The 27365-nt window shown below is 34.0% G+C and overlaps 1 protein-coding gene across 1 annotated transcript; it reads right to left on the bottom strand.

Moving 5' to 3' along the window:
* Positions 1–18749: 18749 nt before the first annotated feature.
* Positions 18750–20917, bottom strand: LOC129226333 (zinc finger protein OZF-like). Its single transcript, XM_054860934.1, has one exon. It carries the CDS (start codon positions 20659–20661, stop codon positions 19009–19011), a length of 1653 nt encoding a protein of 550 aa, XP_054716909.1. The 5' UTR covers positions 20662–20917; the 3' UTR covers positions 18750–19008.
* Positions 20918–27365: the final 6448 nt, after the last annotated feature.

Here is a 27365-nt window from a genome sequence, read left to right on the forward strand (position 1 = left end):
GTCACATGAATTAGTTTTGCGTGCCGTGTGTTGGGCACTACTGTTTTAGAGCATTAGAATTCCTCTTTTTCTGTATTCTATCGCCTAACTTATAGATCTTTATTTTCTAAAACATTCAACAAATTAAGATAAACTCTGATAAATTTAATAATAAAGTCCTTACGAGTGATGGAATCGAACTTGCATGCAATTGAATTGCTTTTTTTTAGTGGGCGTGGCGAAACTAAGAAAGTGAAAACTTTGCTACTACAGAATATGAAACATATGAGAAGTGTTAAAAATAACAAAAAAATCAAAATAAGTGATGTCCAGTTAGTAAAATCACATCCCAAAAAATGGCAAGCGGCTGTGACAGAAGTGGATGCAATGAGATTTAAAAATTCAGATTTGATTTTTGAAACGTTCAGTTTTCCATTTTTAATAGCTTTTATGTGCTATACTGTTAAATCACTCAAGATTTCTAATGCTCCTTTAGATACTGTTCCTTTCTCTTTGTCCAGGACATTTTTCCATGACTTGAAAAAAAATTCCATGACTTTCAATGAAAATTTCAATTTTCCATGACTTTTCCAGGTCTGAAATTCTGTTAATTTTTTTCCATGACTTTCCAGGATTTCCATGACCCGTACGAACCCTGTAGCAGGCAATGCATCAAAGAACAAGCAATATTCGTAAAACTTTCATCTGTTGTATATTTTTTCAAACTGGTCCACCATCTAGTAACTGGGAAAGTGGTAAAAATTTGACTGGAAAAATAAGTTTCTAGAAATGCGGCCAATTTGTTTTGCAAAGCTGTGACATTAGGTACATACCAAATCTAGGTTAATATTGGCAAGTAAAATTCTGACCCTTTCTTCTTGAAGCACGTGATAATTTCAATCACAAGTAATTTAGATGAAGCATATAAATCAAGCAAATTACAATCAGTAATTTCCTATTTTTAGTTCTGTATTATCACTCCTGTTGCCTAAGAACCCATCTGATTTTTGTCCTTTGTTAGATTAATGCAAATATTATGAGCATCTACAATTGAAAAGTTCCCTTTCCAAACTAAATCAAGGGCATTAGCATAGGATTTTATTTTTTTAAATGATGAAATGAAGTTTGATGTCTCAGTTTTTTTTACGAATATCATTTAGTAATTACTTTAAAAGTTAAGTAAAGTTAAAGTAATTAAAGACACTTTTAAGTTTTTGCCAGTTTCTGCCGGTTTTTACCGGTTATAACCAGTTTCTGCCACTGGCACGGCAAAAACTAGTTTCTGCCAGCAGAAAGTCCACCCTGGTTAAGACCCTCAAATAAAAAAACAGGTTCTGAAGGGTTTTTTTCTCCCAATCCTTAATGTATTCCTTGTTTTTTACAATAGGTACAAATCCAAATAATAAAACTATTATTTTAACACATCTGAAAAATAAAAATGTTTTACTACTAAAAACTAATGTTTATTTATTCTTCTACCATTCATACATTATCCTTTCATTATATTGGGATAAAAAAAGTCCTTTGTATAGTGAAAACTTGACACTAAATTTGTTATAAGAGCACTGAGTTACATCGATATTTTCTGTTTTCAAAATTTTATACATCTTTCTTGCTTTTTTGCTCGGACTGCATCGTCCATCGTGGATGTCAAAAAGTGTGAGAAATTTTTTTTATCTGTCATTTAAATATTCTGAAGTTTAGATTTTTCACACAACATATTGCTTAAATGATACATGATTTATCTTATGAATTTTGAGTAATGAAGCAAATTAGGTAGTAAAATGAAGTAATAGCTGAAATATGCTTTTTGGGCTAATTTGAAGAGTAAAAGAGAAATGAAAGAAAACTAAATGAATTCATATAGACAATAAACTACTTGGACTTTTTCTCTATCTAATTTTAGAAAAACATAGTTGGTCTGATTTATGTTTATGTACCTAGTAAGAAACGTTGCATTAATTTAAGAAAGAAAAAAAAATTACGGAAACATTTGGGAGAAAACGATTTAGTTTTAAAAAAAAAAACATGTTTTTTTTTTTGAAACCACTTGGTTCAAACCAAACAAGGCTAGGGCAGTTCAATGTCATCCTCTTTGCGGTTTTTTCACCCCAAAAATGTATTTTTATTTCTTTATCAATTAAGTTTTCAAGAACGATGTCTAAATGACATATAGGTCATTATTTATTTTTAGAAAAAAGAATTATTCAAATAGGTTAAATTCTTTTCAAATATATTGTTCATTTCAAATCGAGTGTTTTGCCGGGGTTTTTTCAAAATGGTTGATTTTGTGCAGAATTTTAGCAGCCTACAACTGAAGTAAAAAAAAAAAGCTTGTAAAATCCTTTTGGAATATTTCATATGCCCTTAGTAGAAACTACTGTATTTTATTTTTTAAGAAATCGGTGATGGCAGAGTTGCCAACTGCTCTGCATTTTGCGGAGTCGCACTGCAAAAATGGCGGCTCCGCAAAAAAGTTCTTTTGCTCCGCATTTCCCTGCCGAAGATTTTCAAGCTTAAATTTTGCTATTTTATGATAACAAACACTTAAATATGGGAAATCAAAGATGCTTATGCACAAAGATTGAAATGGTGTTTAAAGCTGTTTTATTGATTTAAAATCAATGATTTTTATACAAGTGCTTAAAATGGTTATTAAAGCTCTAAAACAGTTTTGGATAAGTGGTTTTAGTAATTATTTTTAATATCTACACAAAATACCGAATTGCCCTGCAAAGTTTTAAGATGCTCCTCAAAATTACCACAGATGCTCCTCAAATTGTTTCTCCAAAGTTGGCATCCCTGTGATGGTCATATGAGACTTTTTATATCTGCCTGCCTGATTTAAAATGGAATGACTGTTATGAAACTAATAATCACTTGCTGAGGTAATTTTGTCGTCAATACTAATTTTAGACATGTTATGGACAAAAATTTAGGTTTTTGACAATTGTGACAAAAACTGTAGTTAAAACCGGATAAAACCACCAAAACTATCAAAAACTTGGCAACCCTGTCATGCAGCCATAATTTGTTCAAAATCAACATTAAAGTGAAAGTAGCAGGAAAAAAAGTTGTTGTAGGTGCCATCATGGTCAAAATTTTTATTTTATTCGAGAAGCATAATTCCTAGCTAACAAAACAACATTCATGAAGAAATAGATTCTTCATGTCTCTGTTTGAAAAGGTATTACAAATCTCAGAATTTCTCCTGACTAACCTTTGCACAATGCATTTTTGCGTGTCTGATAAGATACATTTTGCTTGAAAAGTTTTTCTTACATATCTCACACGAAAGAGGCTCCCCACTATGATACTAGCTGGTGTGTGATTCAATAATTCATTTGGTAGAAAAAGTCATCCTGCAATGCTCGCAAGAGTAAGGTTCTCTCCTGTATGCTTGCACAAATACATCTTCAGGCTTGAATTTTGAACAAAGGTCTTCTCACAAAGTTGGCAAGAATAAGGCCTCTCTCCTGTATGCGTCTTTAAATGAACAACCAAAGTTCCCTTTTCGACAAATGACTTCTTGCAATGAACACAAGAATAAGGCCTTGGTGTCTTCATTTAAATGGCTATCCAGAGTTGACCAATAAACAAAGATCTTCTTATATGAGTCATTCTTCAAAAAAATTCACCTTTCTGTCACACGACTCTTATAGTAAAAACTTTATGGAACAATTCATTTAGCATGCTTTTCAATTTCATCAAAAATATATCTATTAAAACCTGCCAACAATTTTTTAATAATAATTTTAATTTTGATATAATTGTGGTTCACAGCATGCAAATTCTCGTCTCCGTGGCATGCCACACCTGGTGTAACTATTTATGATGCTTATTAACTTGTTTAATTTAAAATATATATTTGTTTATCATTTCTTTAAAAAGTGTCTTAAATACTAATTGTTTAATCATGTTTATTTTTTTAGTATTGTGCTTCAGTTCATTTTAGTAGAAGAAGGAATTATATCACACAACATATTCTCATCTCCGTTAACCAAACACAAAATGCCATTTCTCATAAGCAGATGATAGTAATGATATCAACCCTTAGTTTATTTCCAGCCCGAAAGAAGTTGTAAGAATTTTTTTTTTTTTTTGAAAAACAAGAAAATAGATTTTGTTTTAAAAACCAAGTGTGGTTGTTGGGAATTCTCACCTTTGTGAACTTGAATTTCAGGGATGTAAATTAATGTAAAAAAAGAAGTGTACATGCTTTCCATATGCTTAACATATGCAGGTTGTAGCAACGAAGAAAAAAAAATAACTGAAAAACGTATCCATTTGTCTTATAATAATGGAAATTACTCACCACCGTGACAGACCTTATTAATGTCATTATTTCAGAGGAGAGAATAAATGATGGAGGGGAAATTCATCAATTTTAGACAGTCTACCAATATTATTAAATTACCAATATATTCTCAAATTTACAAATTTTGGAATATATTAATACTTGACTATTTTCCAACACAAATTTGAATTAAAAAGACAGCTAAACTTTAAACCGTATTTTAATTAAGAGAGTTTAATATTAGATTCACACTAAACATTAAAATAGCTCATTGTTTGTACAATTAACAAAAGTAATTCTTTGATATTAAATTGGCCTCTATTTCCAAACAATAAAAGTTTTTTCTTTTTTTTTTCATGAACAAGATATTTTTAATTTTTTTTTCTTTTATTTATGATTAAAATAATTGGAATTTAGCTAATCCATTGTCTATGGTTACTTTCAATAGGTAACACTTTCACGTAAGAATGAAAAAAAAAAGAAAACAAAAGGTTTTGATAATGAAAAATATTTCCGTTCAAAAGTTACACATTCTGGAGAATGACCCATATATATCGCAAGAATAAGGTCTCTCTCCTGTACCCAATCTCAGATGCACCGTCTTCAGGTCCTTCCTAGCAAATTATTTTTAACTTAGTGTTTAATCAGGCATGCTCTTTTTGGAAAGGTATCACAAATCTCATTTTTTTCTAACCTCTGCACAATGCATCTTCGCATGCCTGATAAGGTACATTTTGCTCGAAAATTTTTTCTTACAAATCTCACACGAAAGCGGCTCCCCACCATGAACTTGCCTGGTGTGCGATTCAACAATCCGTTTGGTAGAAAAAGTCATCCCGCAATGCTCGCAAGAGTAAGGCTTCTCTCCTGTATGCTTGCGCAAATGCATCTTCAGGCTTGAATTTTGGACAAAGGTCTTCTCGCAAATTAGGCAAGAATAAGGCCTCTCTCCTGTATGCGTCCTCAAATGAACAACCAAAGTTCCCTTTTCGACAAAAGACTTATTGCAATGAACACAAGAATGAGCCCTCACCCCAGAGTGGGCATTCAAATGGCTGTCCAGAGCTGACCAATAAACAAAGGTCTTATTACATATATTGCAAGAATAAGGTCTCTCCCCGGTATGCAATCTCAGATGCACATTCAACAGGTCTTTCCTGGTAAAAGACTTTTGACATTGGTCGCAAGCAAAAGGTTTCTCTCCTGTATGAGTCCTCAAATGGGTCTCCAGACTTCGTTTTTCAACGAAAGACCTTTTGCATGTTTCGCAGGAGTAAGGTTTCAGACCTTCGTGTCTCTTCAAGTGCCGTTTCAGTTCCACTTTTGAGGACAATATCCTTCCACATAAGTCACATTGATGTTTTGGCTGGTCAGTAAGAGTTCCTTCAGCGAAGGATTCAGCGCCATTTGAATCCGAATTGGGTTTCGGGTTTCTGTGGATCCTTAAATGTGCGGAGAGACCCGAGCTGAACGTAAAAGCCTTTTTGCATTGCTCACAAGAGTAGCGTTTGTCCTTCGAGTGCCATTGCAAATGAGAGCGTAAGCAGTTAAATTTAGCAAAACTACTTCCACAGTGCTCACACACATACGGTTTCTTTTCAGTTGGTTTTTCCAAAGAATATGACAACACCCCATTCCATTTCCTTCTGAAAGTGCTCATTATTAAACAACAAGCAAACTTATCTTCAAAAGTAAAAGTTTAAGTTTCTCCAAAAGCTTAAAATTTTTTCAAAGATCTTCTTATTGCTCACAAGCAATCAGAATTGAATCTTTCACTAAAACTCTTCAGCACAAAAATAAAACATCTTTAAAATCTTCTTAAGCAATTGCTTAGCATTCAGCTTTTAAAAAGTTTAACAAAATTTACTAAAAGACTTCTTTTGAACAAGAGCATAGCAACTGCTTCTAAATTTTAAATAAGTGCATCAAATACATCACTCAATTATTTTTTTATGCACAAAACTAGTTCATTCAATGTCATTTTCATTAAAAGCCACCAAGTTGAGCATATTACTTGGATCCTTTTTTTTTAGCAAAAAACCTGTTCTTTTAAAACACATTCAGCTTAAAGACAACTCAACTCATCTCTCTCTCTCACACAGACACAGCACAAAACTTTTTACTTCTAGCACATTTTTATCAGAATGTTTTAGACTATTTGTGTCTTCAATTCAGACAAAAAGTTTGTAATATCTCAAACATTACCTTCTACTACGAATCGGGTAACGACTTGACAAGCAATGTCACAGGATCCTGAGGTCTTTTTGAAATTCAAGTTTCAAAACCTATTGAAATAAGGGAGAATAAATTCAATGTCAAGTTAAGGCTAATCTAGTCACATCAAAAACATGCTCAAATAATTTTGAAGTAATAGTACCTTTCAGCACAAATCCTGTCTAAATCTTTAGAATCAAACATAGTTGAGTCATATAAATATTAACATATGAAATATCCGGTATCATAAATAAGCTTTTTATAATATATACATAGCAAGGGATCCGTTGATGAAAGGGATCATGATTGAAATCAAGTGATTTTTTTACATCATCGAGTTAAATCAATTGATTTGAATCAAGTGATTTTTTTAACAAAATCATTAATTAAAATCAGTTCATTTTATATTTATAAATTAATTTTGCATTTTCTGAATTTTGCCCAAACAAGGCAAAAAAAGTTGCATTTTCAATTGACCTTTGTCCTCAAAGCAATGAGTGAGTCACCAAAATATTTATGCTAAAATGTACCTAGTATCAAGTAGTATCCACATTTAAAAGAATTCGCTTGGTTCACTCATTACTATTGAAGCAAAGCAATCATATATTTAGCTTTTTTTTTTTCATGACTTTAAACTTTGTCCCTTCTCATAGACAAAAAAAAAATCAGTTTCTACAGAAAATAAAATTTACTTTTTCTTATCATAATACAAGTAAAATAACCTGAAAGTTTCAGTATAATTGAAGGTGTCAACTATCAAGCCCCTATTAACTTTGTCCAGCTTTAAAAAAAATGACTTTTAACTACAGTTACTTTTTTTTTAAATGTAGCGACTAAAAACTACTTATAAAACATAGTTGCTACATCACTACTTATTAAAAAATGCATAAATAAAAGGCATACACACACCCACACACACCGCTTGAGGGTTGAATGAAAAAAATCGAAAAGTCGTTTCAATTAATAAAATAGCTCATTTAAACGTGGAATATTACTAAAAATTATCTATTCCTTCTTTATTTTTTTTTTATTTATTTATTTCTTTATTTTTATTTTATTTTTTATTTTATTTTACTTATTTATTTATTTATTTATGTATTTTTTTTTTTTTTGAAATAAACTGTCATTTGAAACGATTTTGACAAATTTTGGCTGCAAGAAAAGATAAAAAAGTTGAATAAATTCAACCATCATATTTTAAATCCGTTCTACCCAGCGAATATTTAATTCAAGATGTGCAACTCAGCAACTTGAAAATGTAAAAGGAAAGCAGACATAATTTGATTTAAATTTTACATAGAGGCATACACATAAAATTGATTAGATGATGAAAAACATCTTTCAAACAGAAGTGCTTTAATGAATAAATTTTATAGCAATATATATATTTTGTAGGAACTAATTAATTAAATTTGAGCTTCAAGCTAGGGATCCAGATCTGGACACACTCTTCGTTCTTACGGCAGATAAAACGGGATGGGGGAGGGGACATTTTTTTCAATCCAACCAAATAATCTCAAAAACTTAAATATTTGATAATTTACTTTTATTACAAAAATTTAATAACACACTTAAAGGGCAAAATTAAGAAATATGAAAAATATCCCAAACTGTATTTAGTATTCATTAACAGATGATAATAAAAAAGCTATCGGAAATATAAAACATTCCTAAGAATACTTTATTTACTTCAATGTGCAATTTTAAGTAATGTGTGGATGACAAAGATACTGAAAGCCTTTCGCTTAAAGAGCAAAGTTTGCATGAAAAAACGGATAAATTTCTGTTATCCTACTTCTCTGTGATGCTAATGATTATTTTAAGCCACCAGGGCAGTTCATCCTCTTCTATAACATTTACAGTAGCTTCCATATTTGGTGAATATTGAAACAATAATTTCATTGAAATCTAAAAGGTTCATTAATTGGACATCCTCGGCAAACAGAAACACAAACGTGCTACTAAATTGGCAGTTATCGCTTTCATATTTTTCTTTAAAAGTCATGTTCTATTCAATGCGAATATTGGCGAAATATGAAAATGATGATGCCAAACAAATAGAACATATACTTAAAATACACCGCCAGCTCAGTTATTCCATCCGAGGACTGCAGTTTCGTGCTTTTTAGCACTCAACTGCAATCCTCGGATGTAGTTTGTTTGGCTCTCTTGGCTCCCTTAAGAGATTTTTCACCTCCAGCTCATGTGATTCCTATTCCCGGCTGTTGAGTGCTAAAAAGCACGAAACTGCAGTCCTCGGATGGAATAACTGAGCTGGCGGTGTATTTTAAGTATTTCTGCCTTAGCCCTGGCTTTAGGGTGGTAACTTTTTACAAAATAGAACATATGGCGTCAAAATGATATGTCTGAGGTCTGCTCAGATTTTTATGAGACCTATTTTTTATTGCATCGACTGGTGTAGTCACGTAAGATTTACACCAGTCAAATTCCTTTCAACCTTGTTTCTTCTTTTTCTTTTTTGAACTTTATTTAAAAGTAGTTTCCAAAAATTGCTACAAGATACTAATTTTCTATTAGAGTGTCTAAACTGAATCAATCGGTTAAATATGACCAAGGCCGGATTTAGGGAAGGGCAGGCGAGGCCAAGTGCACCAATATAGGGGGCAAGGGTGGGCTCAAGCCCCCCCCCTCCCCCCTCCTTTAGAAATTAGAACTTCCTTGCTTTTAGTACTCTTTTCTTTTTAAAAATGTAAAAATATTTCTTATTCAGTTGTTAATGAATAAGTTGCTAAAAATTTCAAATTTTAAAGACTAATCTGTCCTGAAATCGGTTTCCACGGGGAAAATACTCAGCTGAACCATGAGGAAAATATCTGAGCACCCCCTTACAATTTTGCATATGGGCGCCCTTGGGCGGGGCTAATGCTCCGAGGCCTCCACAACAAAGGGGCCCCCGCAATAAAATTTTTACAAAATATCCTAACTTTCACAGGTTGAAAATATCGGATATATACATACATATCAAAATGTTCGGATATATATCAAAGTATCGGATATTTTCGAAAATATGATGATCTTTTCGAACCATGATTAGGGGAGTCCACTCCTTCGTTGCCCCGGGGCCTAAACACCTCCAAATCTGGCCCTGAACATAACGTTCAAAATTAAGTTTCAATATAGTTACAATTTTAAAAGCTATATATTCCAAAAGTTACTTTTAGCAATTTCATATTTCTAGAATTGAAATATTGCCATTGAAAAGTTTTTTTGATGATGAAAGAGTCAAAGAATTGATAAGAACCTTGCACAAACAATAAATGGACATTTAAAAATGTTTTTTTAGAAAAAGTCAAAAAAAGAGGAAAATCTTCAAAATTATTTAAATTTTTAAGATAAAATTAATATTTTTAAAAGAAATCTAAAACAGAACAGAAGTACACATGTATATCATTATCTGTCAATTACTGATTCCCGTCAGTTTTTTTCAGTGTATTTTGTCGCTAAATGTAGTTTTAAAGTTATGTTAAATTAATTTTAGTATTTATTTTTCACCTGTAATTATATCATTTTTTTGGATTCTCCACTCTTTCCAGTATTTTTAAACAAAAAATAAACAACTTTTGTACACTTGCATTATAACAACTTCTCATTATAATGACCAATTTAGTGTGAACGAAAATACAACACCTTGAGTCCGAATAATTGTAACAAACATCAATTGTACAGTACAGGTAATTTTTAGTGTTCTGAATAAAAAAAAGCTATTGGCTTCTTTTTTTAACAGTAAAATGTTAGTTATATGTAAATTTATGGTCAAAAGAAAAGAATAACAGTGACTGCATATGAGGTAGTGAGAAGCAAACAGATGTAAGTGGAATATTATATCATATTTGTAATATGATATAATATTCCATATATATTTAATTTATCATATTAATTTGTAATATGATATAATATTTGCATTGTTAAATTTAATAATTTATTTTCCTGGCGAAAACCACCAAATGGCAACTCACCTCATTGTTGGAAAATGAAAAGACCACCAGGTTGAGTTCAATAAAATTTTCACTCAGATTAGCAAAGATAGCAGCTTTTTATGTGTTGTGAAAAAATTGCAATTGTTTTCATAAACTACTGATTCAAGTAATGAATTCAAAAAGTTGACCAATACTTTCCCGTCCTCTTAAGAAGGTTGCATGTTTAAAACACGTTCGGGTTATTATCACAGTCAAACTTGCTCATAACGAGCTCTAATTTAACGAGGAAATCAGAGTTACTTGGTTCATACAATGTTAAGTCTATGGTAGCATAACTCGCTTTCAACGAGTAAAATCCGCTAAAAGCAAGCAATATATTGGGATTCATAAAATTTCTATTGCAAGTGATTACTGCACTTTCTTTAATTTGTGGAGCAGAGAAGCATTTGAAAAATACTTGTCAAGTAGTTGCTGTCAACGTTATCACTTGTGAGGTGATGGGGTTGTTTCCTTCAGTCAAAAGTAGTAAGTCACTGAAATTGATAGAATAAGCAAGAAAAATAACATGGACCCAGAAAATACTTTCATTTTCCCAACAGTTTTTTTTATTAAATTTTTTTAAATGTCCAATTTTTCAATCAAGGAGTGGTCTTGATGACATCACAAATGATGCACTTTTACATATCTTTCTACGGCGTTTCTGCGTTATGATAATCAAGCAGCGAATTAAATATTGTGTCCCAAACATGCTATCAATCATATCAATGCCAATATACGTGAGTAAAGATATAAATTAAATATCTTGCTCTGTGAATGGCAACACTGAATGGCATTTCATCATTTGTGATGTCATCGGCAGAAGTGTAAACAATAAAAGCGCACCGATTTAAGTAATTTCTTTTTAAATATTAAACTTAAACAAATTATTTAAAAAAAAGTTAGATCCTATGTTTTTAAGCCTGTTCTTTCAGAAAAAATACTTTTAAAATTTTGGAAACGACCCCATTGTAGCTCTAATTCAAAAGAAAGCAGATGAAAATAATCACGAACGTAAAAAGGATAATGACAAATATAAAGAATTTCAAGCTGAACCACATTCAACATAGTCAATGGCTTTTGATGTGCAGAAAAACTTCAAACTATTTTGGAAGACTGGGGTGCAAATGATAATGATTTTCAGGCCATGAGCAATTCTCGAAAAACACTAGAGCAAGAAAGATACAATAAGACCAGTTCGAAACATATTAACGAACTTCTTTGGCACAGTACAGAAATAAAAACCACGCAAAGCAAATTGGTTTGAATTTTTGCGGTTTTTTCCGAAACCCGTTTTTTACGAGCACTCGGTTATAACGAGCAAATATTGTGGCCTCTTCACTAGGGCCTGATTACTGAATAGGCCAACTAGGCCCTGGCCTAGGGCCCACGATATTTAGGGGGCCCCAAATGGCTGAAGTTACTTTACTCTATGGCTAAAATTGCTTCAGTCAATGGCTAAAGTTATAAAGTTTGAATACAGGGGGCCCCAAAAAAGTATTTGGCCCTCGATATCTTAATCGGGCCCTGCCATTCACGCTTGCTACAAGCGAGTTCCATTGTATGTGTTGCATGGAAGAGGAAAGCAGTGTGTGCGGCTTATATCGTGTCTGGTTTTGATCAAGGAACTTCAGTGAAATACCCTAGTGCCTTTTCCAAAGCTAAAAGGACCTAAAGGCTCAATGGTGAAGTTGAGCAATGAGCTCTAGGTGGACGCTACAAGTAGATTTAAATTTATTTTGGGAGGGACAAGGGTCTCTATGGTTCCCCCGGGGATATTTCGATAATTGAGAATCTGGCGATCTTTCTTCATTGGCGTCAATTTTTTGCTCCAGCGCCTGAGCAAGACTTATTTTTCATTGAAAATCTAAACATAAAGACAGGAATTATCTATTGAGATAGGGTTACTATAAATCAGCAGGGTTACCAAAATAAAATTATTTATGCCAAAAATGAGACAACCGCGTAGGGCCGGATTTGGAAGGGTGGTGGCCCCAGGGCAACGAAGGAGTGGAGACCCCTAATCAGAGTTTGAAAAGATCATATTTTCGAAAATATCCGATACTTTGATACATATCCAAATATTTTGATTTTTTGTATATATCTGATACTTTCAACCCGTGAAAGTTAGGATATTTTGTAAAAATTTTATTGTGGGGGACCCTTTGTTGTGGAGGCCCCGGGGCAGTAGCCGTCTGTCCTCCTCTAAATCTGGCCCTGCAACCGCGCCAGATTCCCAATTATCGAAATATCCCCGTTCCCCCTTGAAGATGCCACTGATGGTATATGGACAAATGCAGTATGAAATTCATTAAAATTTTAATCTCTCGGTAACTAACTTTCAAATGTAATGCAATTAAATTTTGTTCAAAGATCTTTACCTGTGAATAAAAAGTCCCCAAAGCATATTTCCGGACATTCCAAGCGAAAAACAGTCAAATTACACCAAACATCAAATCAATTAGAAAACTTGTAGAGACAAAACTTATTTGGTATTTAAAAAAAAATAAATGTCCGGAAATAGCATGCAAATTGAAAGTTTAAGAACGTTTTGAGGATGAAGGAATTGAAAACGTAAAGCCCACATTACAATCTATTCATTAAAAAGTTACGGTACTTTCTGGTTACGTAACAGAAAAGTTAACGAAGTTAAAAAACGCGACATTACGTTATAATATATTCCAAAAAATTTGAACACAAACCAACCATTTATAATATTTCCATTACAATTTACTAAAAACAGTTGAAAATACAAACTGAATACTGTTTCTTACCTACTCAAATAATAATAGTTGTGTCGTTTAAAATGAATGTTTCTACAAGAATGAATTCCTATTTCAAAGAAAAAAAGAAGTCTAAAAATGCACTCAGCTTTTCAAAAACATTATTTTTTTATAAATGCATACATTAAGACTTAAATTGACTTTGTTTTCACTCAACTTGTCAGGAAGTGGAATTTCATTCCAGCATTTCAACTCATTTGGTGCATTCGCGCAAAAACATGAGAGAGTTAGAGCTTAAAAGTCTCTCCCCTTTAATATAACTGAGGTATATGTAGGGTTACGTTCGTCAACCTTAACCGATATACCGGTGACTAACCGTAGCGTTCTATGATCAACCGGTTACCGTTTTTAGCTGTTGATTGGTTGATTGAAGCACTTGAAGATTTGCTGTCACGTGATCAATCAACCAGTCGAGGTCGTCAAACGTAAACTAGGAGGTGGTAATAGAAGAGCCGAAGTAGTTAGTCAGGGACTGCAACAAGCTTATCACCTAAAAACTCACATATAAAATCGTATGACTTATGAAACTACGGAGCGGTCAGAAGACAGAGTGGTCCGAAAGTGAGACCCCCCCTACCCCCATCGCTTTCCGCATTATTTTCAAAATCATGTCAGTTATGTTAGACTGTTTCTTATACACAATTACCTTGAAAACTTAAGAGTCATAAACTTCAGTAGAACACTCTCCCCATGTCGTAACACAGGTGAGTTATGTGCCATGTTATCTCAGAGCGTTTCACATATTATAATATAATCGGTTTGGATATTCGGAGATGCTTCCCCCAAAGCATCTGAGAGAACATGGCGCATACTTCAGCTGTATTTTACTGCAGGGCTTGGGGCTAGGTGGGCACCCACGGAAGGTTCATGGCGCAGAATTCTGCGCCATCGACATTTGGGGGGAATGTGTGTTGAGGGGTAGGTTTTACTTTTTGGGAGGCTCTTGTCCCAGGGGGGATTTTCGCGATATTTAGGGGGTGCACCCTTGCTCTTAGGGTGGTGGGTTGAACACCCCTGGTTAAGACACAGATGTTGTTTGTGTTCTCCTGATGCTTATGACTCTTAAGACTTCAAGGTAACTGATATAATGTTCAAAAGGGGGTTCCGATAGGATTTTCGAACCATTCTGTATATCACGCACCACGCGAGAATCCTCGATTAAACTTTTCTTTTCGACTTATGTTCCAGATTTTAAGTCTCATCAGTAAATAGGTTAAAATTTATTCCCTTCTCGTCTGCAGCAAGACCTCAATATAGTAGTGCACTTAATCCAATGCAATCCACCATCTCGATAACTCGAATATTCCTTTATCTCTAAGCTTTTATTGAGTCTCAAGCTTTTGAGAAGACTGGAAACTTTTTTAACTCCTAAGCTTCAACCGGTCCCATAGGCTTCGAGAGTTGATTGTATTACACAGGTTTCAGTTTACATACCTACATTTTCATGAATGCATGAAAATTCCATTGAGTTACAAAGCAGACAATAGGATGCCGGCCCCCGCGTCTAAGGAACTAATAATGTGTGCCTCCCCTCTAGAGATTTTTTTTTTTTTTCACATTTTTTGACTAATACTTGATGTTGGAGTAATAAATGCATCTGAACACGAGAAAAAGTAAAATATTAATCAAAATGCAAATAAATTTTACTGTGCAAAACTTTGGCTTCTCTAGGATTTTGTTTTGGCCGGAGCTGAGGTCATAAGATGTTTTTATCGTCTTATTATTGAGTCTTCAACCTTAATTAAAGAATCCATTATTACACATAAGCACACACTTCAGGAGAAAAGCGTTATTTTAGCGAATAGAAAGAATTTGGAATTTGAAAATACAGTCACAAAAGTGTGACGAGGGAGGCTCCCCCGGAAAATTATTGAAATTGTAGTTCTAAAAGTGCAGTTCATACGATCTCTGATGATTTTAATAAGAGTGGGAGGACTAAGTTCAGGGACTTCTGTGAAGGATTCTAGCACGGGGACTCTGGAAGTTTTTCGAAACTGGAGTCCTAAAAATGAAGATTTAGATACTCTAACTTTTTTAAATTAATCTCCTAAAAACGCAATTGTTGGCCATTTTTGAAGTAGGGAGAAAGAGTTGGATTCAAGACTCTCCCAGGAATTTTTTTTTCATTGAGATCTAAAAGCGCTACTGTATGACATTTGTGAAACTTAAGGAGATTCATTTGGGTTTAGAGACTCTTTCATGGAAAGTTTTCGAAATTCAAATTCCAAACAGGAAATTTTAGACGAGCTTGAATGATTTATGCGGAGACAAGATTGGGAGTACTACACCGAAATGTTTCGAAATTAAGTCCGAAAACACAGTTGTAGGTTTATTTTTAATGACGAAAAGAAATGTTTGGAGTCTTTGCCCATGATTTTTTTTTTAATTTAAAGTCCTAAAAACAAATTTTAATCTTTATTTATGTAGATGGCGATGGTAGGCACAAATCTGGAATTTGTTCAAAATTGAAGCCCTAAAAACGCAATTGAAACCTACTTAAAGTTAGAAAGGGGACTGTATGGGATTCGGAATTTTTTCCCCTAATACAGTAAAATCCCTCTAATGCGGACCCTAACGGGACTAATTTTTTTTGTCCGCAAAGAGAGGTGTCCGCAGGACAGGGGTTTAATAATGTTCTTTGCATTGGAACCGGGGAATTAAAAATTGTCCATTAGGAGGATTTTCACTGTAATTTCAAAATTGTCTTAAAAACGCAATTGTATTTCATCCTTGATGACGTTAGTGGGAGGGGTAAAGGTATGGATACTCTCGCATAGCATTTTTTTGGCCCCCTGCTCGCTGATCCCCATTTGCCACCTGTGGCAAGAAACAATTGACGATTTTAATGTTTTTAACCCCTCGATATCCGGCCCTTTAAGGTTTAGAGCGGTGAGACAGAGCGGAATGGTTTTGGATATCCTGTATCCAACCCCAGTATTAAAATGGTACACAATGTCAGTCTAGAGGAGTTAGAGTTACTGACATAGAAGCGCACAGGTTTTACTACCCAGGTCAAAATTAGTACTAGCAACAAAAATAAGCTAGTTTTTGCTATTTCATGCTATGTCTGGCAGATATTCCTGCTAGGATATGCTTTTTTTTATGCTTGCAAGCTCACAAGGCACAAACTAGAGACCTAGCTTATGCATTAATAGCATGGCAAGCTGTATACAAGCATCTTATGCTGATAAGCTGTTCAAGAGCATGTAGAGGTAGGTATTTACTTAATAAGCTATTTTATTCTAGCTAGCATGAATTGACATGCAGCTAGCTTACACAGTAGTAGCATGGCAAGCTATTTACAAGCATCTCATAGCTGTTCAAGCTTGTTCGAAAGCATTCAGAGGTAGGTACCTCGATAAGCTATTGCATGCTTCGTTTTGCTAGCTAGTATGAATTGCAGCTAGCTTACACAGTTATAGCATGGCAAGCTATGTACAAGCATATCATGCTTATTTGCTGTTGTCTAAAAAGTTATATTTTGTATTTTTTGACTATTTTCTTTTTTTTTCTTTTCCCCGCTTCAAACTATCAATATCTTAACACTGCATCTGATTTTGAACATTTTTGCTAATGGAAGTATGTATCTAGGATTAACAGTTGTGAAAAGAAAATTCTTTAAGTTTAAACATGAACACCCTGTATATGCACACACATACAGTGGCTCCCAAAAGTGTTCGTACACCTTGGAATTCTGTAGTAAAACCAAAGTAACGCAAAACTGAATTCGAATATGAAGTCCAATTTTTTTTTCACACCATTCCTATGCCATTCTGAATAAAACCCAGTAGTTTTTTCCAAAATATTGCCAGATTTTATTTTTGAAATTTGTCAAAGAATGAAGAACCAGAGAAAAAATACGCCACAAAAGTCATCGTACATTGAAATATTTTCGAATAAATTCATAATTAAAATTATCATATGTGGTTTTTTTATTATTTTTGCATTGTAATGACATTGTAAAGTCATTTGCCTTTAATTTTTAGTTTATTTATTCCTTAATATTCTGCTTATTATTTTAAAATGGCAGGTATGCATAGAAAACAACAAACACAATTTGAAATTTGCAATGCTTTAAAGACAAGAATCGGATTGAAAACAAGGTAAGAAAAGGTCAACTGGCAAAGTTAACAAAGCGTGATCGGAGGTTTACAGTTTAAAAAAATATGAAAAATACACATTTCAGAACCGAAAAAGTTTCTGCAGAATTGAATAAAACATTTTACGTTTAATTTTCACCTAAAATTGTTTGCCAAGTCATCTGATTAGCTGGATTAACTGGGACCTCTTCCTGCAGAAATTTTCTTGTTTGTGCGAAAAACAGTAAGCTTACGCTTTCAGTCGTAAAATCTATGATAAATAAGCTCAAAACGTCTTGGAACAACGTCTTACTTATAGATGATAATAAATTCAACAATTTGGGTTAAATTGTTGTATAATTGTAAATGGAAGAAAAAAATGAGGAATTTAATCTTAAGAACTTAGTTGGATTAGTTAATCAGGACGGAGAAGGTGTTCTTGTGTGAGGGTGCATACCAGCATCATGACTTGGAAATTTGGAATTTTTTTTGTTGAAATAATGAATTATGCTGTTCATTTAAATATTTTAAAAAACAATTTTAAACTATTAGCTCAAAATTTGGTAATTGGGAACAACTTTGTTTTTTATCAAGATAACGATAAGAAGCACACGTTTGCGTTTGGTGCCTCAAAAATTGTCCTTAAGCTTAGAAATATCTCCTCAATCGCCAGATCTAAACTTAATGGAACATATTTGGAGATATTTGGTGGCTAGATTACGAAAATACACCGTTGAAACGAAACTAGAAACAGTAAGGCTCGAAGTGCGGCTGAACGATTACTCAGAAATTGCACAAAAAAAGAAAAAACAATGAAATCTATTCCCAGACATTTAAAAGCTGTTGTTGCTACTGCATGATATTCTACTAAATAATAACTAAGTAAAAAGTTAGATTATTTACTAATTTTTTGAAATTTTTTTTCAAGTCTACAAAGACTTTTGTGAGATAAAATTTTCGGCACTTTTTGGTTTTTGATTTTTAAAAAAATAAGTTTTAATGTTTCATTAAAAATTTTCATGTGGTTTTGTTAAAAATAGATCATAAATCTTATAATGAAATACCTATTCCGAAATATTAATTGTAACCAATGGATAAGAGTCTATTTCATAGAAAGTCGTAGGTGTACGAACACTTTTGGGAGCCACTGTACATATCTTTGTTTCCTGCTTTACAGCTGCACAGATGTATAGTTCCATTCGATAGCAGGAACTTTAAAGCATAAAAACCAATTTAGAAGTCTAAACTGAGCCCAGCTCGTTCAGCAGCAGTGTTAAAAAATGAGGAAAGTTAGTAAAAGGCAAAATAATTTGTTGTTCTTAACTACTTATCTTCATTAATTTTTTGCAGATGTTATGTTGTATTTAAATAGATCTGATAGATAATTCACAGCAGGAAGTACTCATAAAAAACCTGCTTTATTCATGTGAAAAATGTGTCAGTCAAATACTAAGCATCACATAATTATTCAACAGATTCTTGCAAATGAGTTTAAAGTCAAAGCCAAAAATAACATGATCACTGAATCAGGAAAACTAAAAATTTTCAGTCTAAAAGACTACTACATTATATGAGACATCTGGTCAGTCAACTTTAAAAGCAAGCTTAAGAAAAGTAGAAATTGTCCTTGCAACATTTTGGGAAGAACAAAAAAAAATTTATCTTTGCTGTAGTTGAAATGTTTAACATTCCATCGAAAGCACTTCCTCTTGGTGGAATTTTAAATGAGACTTGAGCAGGTGTTTTTGAGTAAATGCCTCTTCGCAATATTCACACTGAAAAGGCGTCTCGCCCGTATGATATCTCAAGTGATTTTTGAGTTGGTACTTAAACACAAACGGCCGGTCGCACTCGTCACAGTAATACCTGTCATCGCTATGGATGTTCATGTGTGCTTCCAAATGCACTTTCGTATAAAACCTTTTATTACACGTCTCACACGGGAAGGGCCTCTCGCCCGTGTGAGTTCTCAAATGCACCTTCAAGCTTTCTTTCCTGGCGTAGGATTTTTCGCAGTGTTCACACACGTGGGGTTTCACTCCCGTATGAATGACAATGTGAGACTCCATGTGCACAGCCTGGATGAAGCCTTTGCCACAATACTTGCAGCGAAAAGGCTTTTCTCCGGTATGCACGCGCTCGTGTCTGCTCAGGCCACCAGGACGACTGAACGACTTATCACAGAATCTGCAGACGTAAGGTCTTTCCCCCGTATGAACCCTCAAATGGCGTTTAAGGTCTTCTCGATTGATAAAGGCCTTCTCGCAACATTCGCACTTGAACGGCTTATCGTCCGTGTGAATTTTCAAATGTGCTCTTAGACTTGACATTTGAGTGAAGTCCTTCAGGCAAATTGAGCACAAATAGGTTGACACTTTTTTGGGTTGACCTCCTCCGGTGTGCGTTCTCATGTGAGTCAGAAGAGCTCGACTAGTGACATAAGACTTCGCGCAGTACTCGCAAGCATATGTCCGCTCCCTGCGATGAGTATTCAAATGCACTTTCAGGTATCCGGCCGATGTGAAAGTTTTGTCACAAATCATGCAGGCATAAGGTTTCTCTCCCCTGTGCATTCTCAAATGCACTTCCAACTTTTTTTCATTAGGGAGAACTTTTTTACAGTACTCACAAGTAAGTGATGACGTCGTGTCCTCGCTGTGCGTGTACAAATGTTCTTTCCAAGTTTCTTCCGTATAAAAAGCCTCGGCGCAATGTCCACAAGTAAAAAGTTTATCATCTGCGTGAACTATCAAGTGATCATTTAAACTTTCTTCCGAATAAAATGTTTCATTACAGTATCCACACATAACTTCGTGCATTTGCAAATGAGTTTTCAAATCTTCTTCTACAGTAAAGGTCTCAGCACAATGCTCACAGGTAAAAATTTCACTTCCAGAATGGGATATTAAATGATTCTTCAAGTTTTCTTCAAAACTAAAGGTTTCAGTGCAATAGTCGCAAGAAAAAGGTTTCTCCTTCAAGTGACTTTCCAAATGCAATTTGCAACTTTCCGTTGAATCAAACGTCTCGCCACAGTCCTCGCACGTAAAACATTCACTTTCAGGATGGGTTTGCAAATGAATCTTAAAGTTTTCTTCAAAACTAAAAGTTTCAGTGCAATAATCACAAGAATAACGTTTTTCCTTGATGAGACTTTCCAAATGCATCTTGCAGCTTTCCTCCGAATCAAAAGTCTCCCCACAATGCTCACACGTAAAACATTCACTTTCAGGATGGGTTTGCAAGTTATTCTCATAGTTTCCTTCAAGACTAGAAGTTTCAGTGCAGTGATCATGAGGAAAAGGTTTCTCCGTTATGTGACTTTCCAAATGCATCTTGCAGTTTTCCTCCGAATCAAAAGTCTCCCCACAATGCTCACACGTAAAACATTCACTTTCAGAATGGGTTTGGAAATGAATCTCTAAGTCTCTCTCGAGACTAAAGGTTTCAGTGCAATGATCACAAGCAAAAAGTTTCTCCTCTACGTGACTTTCTAAATGTACTTTATAGTTTTTCTCTGAACTAAAATTTTCAGCACAATGCTCACAAGTAAAAGATTCACCTTTGGAATGGATTTGCAAATGACTCTTCAAGTTTTCTTCCAGGCCAAAAGTTTCAGAACAGTATTCACAAGGAAAAGACTCATTTCTTACATGACTTTTCGAATGCATCATACAGTCTTCTTCTGAGCTAAAGGCCTCATTACAATACTCACAAGTAAAAGATGCCTTTTCCGTGTGAGTTTCCAAGTGAATTTTAAAACTTTCCAATAAACGAAAGGTTTTACCACAGTGCTTACAAGAATGCGGTTTCCCCTTTGCATGGGTCTGTAAATGGTTCTCCAGACTTTTCTCCCGACGAAAACTCTTTGTGCAGAGAGCACAGGAATATTTTTTTTCTTTTGAGCACTTTTTTTCCTCTTCTTTAGTAGGAATATTCTGTTCACTACATTGGCTATTAAGTTGATCAGAGTCAGTTAAACAAGTGCTCATTTCTCTTAATTTTGAAAGAGAATAAATTGCTTCCAGTTCTTTTTCAGAAGCAAATTTTGCTTTAACATTCATCTTACAGAACTCCTCCATGACTATTAAATAATTTAAACACTCAAAAAAACTGTCTTACTGCTAAAATACAAATCTTTCACAAACTGGTGCAAAAAAAAGTGAACTTCCTTTGATCATACAGATATTATACACAAACAGTGCTAAAATGTTTTCTAGTTTTCATAATTTCAAAAACACAAGGTGTGAATTTGAAAAACAATGAGCAAGAGTAACACAGCTTGGAGAAATAAACAAATATATATTACAATATTGATTTTCAAAATCAGTATGCTTCTGTTATTTCATTGAGAATGACTTTCAAAGAAGTAATGACCTAATTTATACAGTGGCATTTACTACCAAATTTTCTTCATGGAAAATGTGCTGAGATATCATTCGAAGAATTGTAGTGAAGAATGTTAAGTATGAAAAGAGTCTGGTACCCAAAAGAATGCATTCCCCTTTTGCTCCAATCGAGTGGAAAGTGAAATATTCAACCTAAAAAGAAATAAAATGTTTTTAGTGCAAAAGCAAAGCAAAGTATAAAATTACCCGAAGAAAAAAATATATTAAATAAGATAATTACATCAATAATAGGCTACTTAACGACATTAAGTTGGTTTCAATTAGAGGTGTACCGAATATTCAGTGGGTATTTGTGTATCGTATTTTCCTGCATATCATCTGCGGCGGCGTACAATCCACGAATAACACCACTTAATAAAAGCACACAGTTTCAGCAACTAAATGTGGAGAAGTAACAGGGACGTAGCCGGGGGGGGGGGGATCCATGGGGTCGGACCCCCCCCTTCCAGAAAGGTCACTGTCCCCCTGCACTTACATAAACAGAATTCTCCCAAAAAATATAAATTATTAAATAAAAAATTCTTTTGTTCTAAATACTTTCATTAGTCGACAACTCTCTCACGTTCAGTTTAGTGCAGAACAATAGAACTTCTGGGACTGGTGGGGGGCGGGGGCGACAGAAGGCTTCAACCTGTGGTATGCGTCGCAGATTATTGTGGGGGCCCCTTTGTTGTGTAGGCCCCGGGGCAGTAGCCCCGCCTGCCTTCCCCTAAATCCAGCCCTGGTCCCGTCCTGCAAGAAAATCGCCAGCAACTATCCGAAAAGGAGACATTATCTTAGTGCCACTCGCTGCAATGAAATCGCCGGCAGCTCATAAACAAACATTTATTGTTAACGAAAGATTGATGAGAGTCATAATGTCGGACACAGGAAATTTATATAGGAATGTTTTTGCGGGAAGGTCATACAAAGAGCAAAGCGACACTTGAGATTTTTTTCTGAGTTTAATCAGAAACAGATCCTAATTTTGTTGGACAGTTGTGAGGTCAGCCGCCCTTGTAATATAGCGCCATCTTTATAGAAGGTGCCTAAGGCTCCTAGAGTTGTGGATAGTGCAGAACTCTGCTAGGTCGCACATTCACTTTCTCTATCGCTGCCATTGGTATGAGTCGGTTGCAAGAATGTTATCCTCCAAAGTTAAAGAGAAAAATCAGAAGCAAAACAACAAACACATAAGAAAAAATTAGCCAACCCCCACTGGGTAAGTTGCATTGCAGTTTTTTTTTTACAATATGAGTAATTTTTATGCATTGTTTTCTCATTCATTTAAAATTTTGTTCGGACAAAAATAGCATCGAATATCATTTCATTTTTTAACCAATCAATTCAATTTATTTCACTTATAATTTTCATTCGTAACAATGATGGATTACTTATATCATTGTGTCCCGGAAGCTCGCAACTTTTAGCATTCATCAAATGTCTTTCTACAACCTTGAAACTAATGTCTGGAAATTCGTTCTGAATATTTGTTAATTTTCATCACAAGGTAACAGATTTTTTTTTTTCTTTCACTCTTTCTGAGCAAAAATGTAACAAAAAGAACTAGAATTTTTTCAAATGTTTTATCTCTTGCGATTTTAAATATGATTTATAAAAAAGGGGAAAAAAAATATGTATCTGTAAGTAGTAAAAAAATAGAGATGAATAAATAAAGGTTAATACTAATGTAACAAAATTGATTTCAGTGATATCAAAGTTTAAAAAAACAAAGAAATTGAATTAAAAAAAAAATTTGAATGTGTCTGGTTTTTTTTAATTTTAAGTTTGGAATGATTAATGCATGTGTAAAGATGTATAAGTTTAAAGATATATATTTCACAATGAAATTATTTTAAATCATTATTTTAAAATACTAACTGAATTGTGTTCACGAGGTCAAAAGGAAAAGTTATTAATTAGTTTAACTGAAGATATATATTTTCTTCTATCTTCTAGTTCCATTTTTCGAATAAAATACTATATAAAATTCGTGCCCCATTGTCGCACCAATCGGAACATCTATGATGTCCACACGCAAAAATGAATTTAAAAAATAAATAAATGAATGAAAAATTTGGACATACATGGTTCTTGCATCAAAGCCCTTAATTATAGACTATCATTGGTGACTTTAGGAAAAAGCCTTGACGCAACCAAAAGTAGAGTCGGGAGACACTTTTGAATTTAAAGTTCTAAAAACGCGACTTAAGGTTTCGTGTGGTAACAATAGGAGACATAAGGGGTGCGAGGTTCTGGCTTCTCGAAACTTTAATCATAAAATCTTTTTCAAGTTTAAGTCAATTTCAAATCCTTTAGCTTATTAAAGGGTTCAGGAGTGCTTTTTTTGCGATTTAAAACCTTATTTAGGCTATCTTTGAGGATGTAGAAGAGTCAGGATGTCCTTAGAAATTTTTTGTCATTGAAGATTTAAAAATGCAGTTTTTTTTCTGTATAGTGAAACGCTAAGAGTGCAAGTGTACATTGAAGTTCTCACGGTCTTAAGCTGAACACGTGTACTCTCCCCAGGAAATCTTTCAAAACTGAAGGCCTAAAAACATACTTTTATGCTATATTTGGTGATGTAAGGGGGAGGGTTCTGGGGCTTTACTGGAAAATTTTTCGACATCGAGAAAACTAGTATAGAAACTATTTTTTTTTTACTATTTTTCATTCTTGTGTGTGTGGTACTCTAAACACTTATAATTTTCATTCAAACTCTTTGAATGATAGTACACATTATTCCAAAAAATATATAAAAACATGCTTCAGTGCTTCAACTTTTTCCTAAATTTTATTTTCATTATTCCCCTCTCCCCCCCCCCCCCCCCCCCCCCCTTGATCCATTACTCAATCGCCGCTCCCAACAGCATCATCTGGATCCGCCACTGTCTGTGGATAAGGTGCACAAAGATATAGTAGTATGGGTAAAAAGGCGGAAGCAAGATTATTTGCATTGAAAAAATAGGAACAGGAAAAAAACAAGAAAAATTTTCAAAATTTTAAAAAAGTGGGAAAATAGGAGGTTTGAGGACCCTGCAATTTAGTGTCGGACATAATTTCATCAAAGTGCCTGTTATAAATAAGCTTTTGAAGACAAAAATATTTTATTTAGGTCTCATTTTTGGGTTACATTTGTTCTAAAGTGTTGTGGCACAGGCATCTGAATCAGTTACAACTTGAAAAATATTGAAACTACAGTTTAAAATTCCAATTCCAACAAGAATTCAAAAAATCAGTTAATGGCATCATGTTGAAAATACCCTTGTTCAAAGGCTTGTAACTCTTACAAATATAAACTTTTGGGATAATTTTTACCATTTTCATATAATTCAACTCATAAACTTCAAAATGATGCCTAATTTGTGAAAAAAAAAATGATTTTGAAAATTTGGTCATCAGTTCCCTAATTCCGTGGAATTGCCCAGTTATGTATTTACAGAAAATGTAAAAAACTCACCCCTTATTTCAGGACCGGAAAGTGTAAAAACTGCGCCGTACGCGGAGTGTTAAACGTGAGTAAACACAATAGTACTCTGGTGTATAGTCACAAACTCTCGCTTGCATTGGAATAAAAAGACAGTAAAATCAAATATGTAATACTTACTTACAGAGGATATATATTTACTGCAGAGTTCTTTCATCTGTTGTAATATAGCTGCGCAACAGGCGAACTGATCAGCACTGCATTTAATTCTGAAATTATCGCAATGCCACGATACCTAGTCCATTTTATAACTGAAAAGAAGTTCGAGATGATAATGATACTTTTCTAACGGTCGTAGAGAGTTTCATATGACTGCACCACTACTGTAGTATCGGTATATTAGCATAACACAGGAAATGGTAAGACATATCTTCGATAAAAGATGATTTTAGAAACAATAAAACGTACATCCAAAATTGTAAACAACGTGAACGCACTTTTTTAGATTTTTTTCACATTTACCATTTACCTATTCACTTCATATCATGTTTTTTCAAGATTAATATCTGTCAACGGTTTACAGTCAATGCCATGGTGTGTTCTCTGATTTCAAATGTGTTGTCCATACTTCCCTGAAAAGTTAAAAAAAAATTCTATTGGCACATTTCTTCTAATTTTTCACACCATAAGAGCAAATATCTGTGAATTTTAAGTTGCAAAAAATGCTGCTTTGTTATTTTGCATCCTCTTTTGGAGTAGGTCACATTCATTTTTATTGGTCCAAATAGAAATGACGTCATTAAGGGTGCGTTCAGAGTAACGGCACGAGGCACTCGTGACACTCGGGTCATGCCCCAAAGCGTCCAGAGTAGCAGCCCGAAGAGCCCGAATGTCCCAGGTGCTGTCCAGAGTAGTGGCCCGAGTCACTCGGGACAGAGCGCAAGCAGCCCAAGAAATTTAGCTGGGCAGATAGGTCACGTGTTTGGGACATTCGCAAAGGATGATGTTCATTGGCTGAAAATTTTCCCTCTTATTTATCAACTTTTCACACGTTCGAGTTCGAAAATAGAGAAATTTGTAATGGTTTTCGCCGCGATTGTTTATTATTGTTTTCGAATCAAGAAGATTTTGTTGCTCATATTTGTTTAGAAAGAAATGATGAAACTTTTGAGTGGAAAAACTCTGTGTATGCGCTCATTTATTAGTATTTACGCAGCTCCATAAAGAGAAAATTGACAAAATTTCTTCAACGTAATACTGACAACGTAGCCTTTCTTAAAAGCCGGTAAAGAAAGTAAATGCATAATTATGCCATCACTAAGAAAGAAGCTCTAATTTAATTGAGAATCGAAGAAGGTTTTTTAAAAAATTTTTGCTTTTCAATTTGAAGTAGTAATTAGAATTTTTAGTACTGTTCATTTATGTCATTTTGTGTACAGTCCTTTTTTACTTTCAAGACAACATCTTTTTTTTTTTTTTGAATGTGAAGTAACAATGGAAATATCAATTACAAAATGGGCAGCAAAAGAGTATGCTAGTATACTTTAAAATCTACATACGCTGTTGCTGACCTTTTTTGTTTTATATGCTACACTGCATGCTGTGACTGGTAGGTGAGAATAGCTCTTGTCCAATGTAATTTCAATTATGGAGTTTTAATGTGCTACTATTACATTAAGTCTTATTTGTTTGTTGCGTAATGTAATGATTAAGATATCTTGATATTGTTTGCTGTTTTAGTAAAAAAAAAACTCCATTAACCATTGAAATTACTTTTTTTTAGTTGCATGTTTCCCTCTTTAAAACCGATGAATTTCATTGAAAATTAAGAACAACAATTTTAAGTGCATCTCAAGCAGAGCAAGATAGCATTAAAACTGTTTGCAAACTCAAATAATATCTTTAAAATTTTCTGCAAAAAACCACTACTTCTCCCAAGTCTTATATTGTGGACCACAACAAGAATATCAAGTTGAAAGTGAGTAGAGTTCCGCAATGAGTCCAGCATGTTATTAATTGGGGGGAAACTCGAAATTTGCAACCAACATTTGTTTCTTATTATAAAAGTGTAGTAACTAGTGATACATAAATTTGTTTCAAATATAACAATTATCTGTAAACTTTGAAAATGTTTCTGTCAATGGCGTTCACCTGTTCGTCTATACAGTGTTTCTTAATTTCTTTGAACAGTGTAACCCTTTTAAATGCTTATTTTTTCATGGAA

Source organism: Uloborus diversus, chromosome 7 (genome assembly GCF_026930045.1).
Source record: "Uloborus diversus isolate 005 chromosome 7, Udiv.v.3.1, whole genome shotgun sequence".
NCBI classification, from domain to species: Eukaryota; Metazoa; Arthropoda; class Arachnida; order Araneae; family Uloboridae; genus Uloborus; species Uloborus diversus.

Coding starts and splice junctions, on each gene's coding strand:
- LOC129226333 (XM_054860934.1), bottom strand. CDS start 20,661: ATGCATTTGGAAAGTCACATAACGGAGAAACCTTTTCCTCATGATCAC.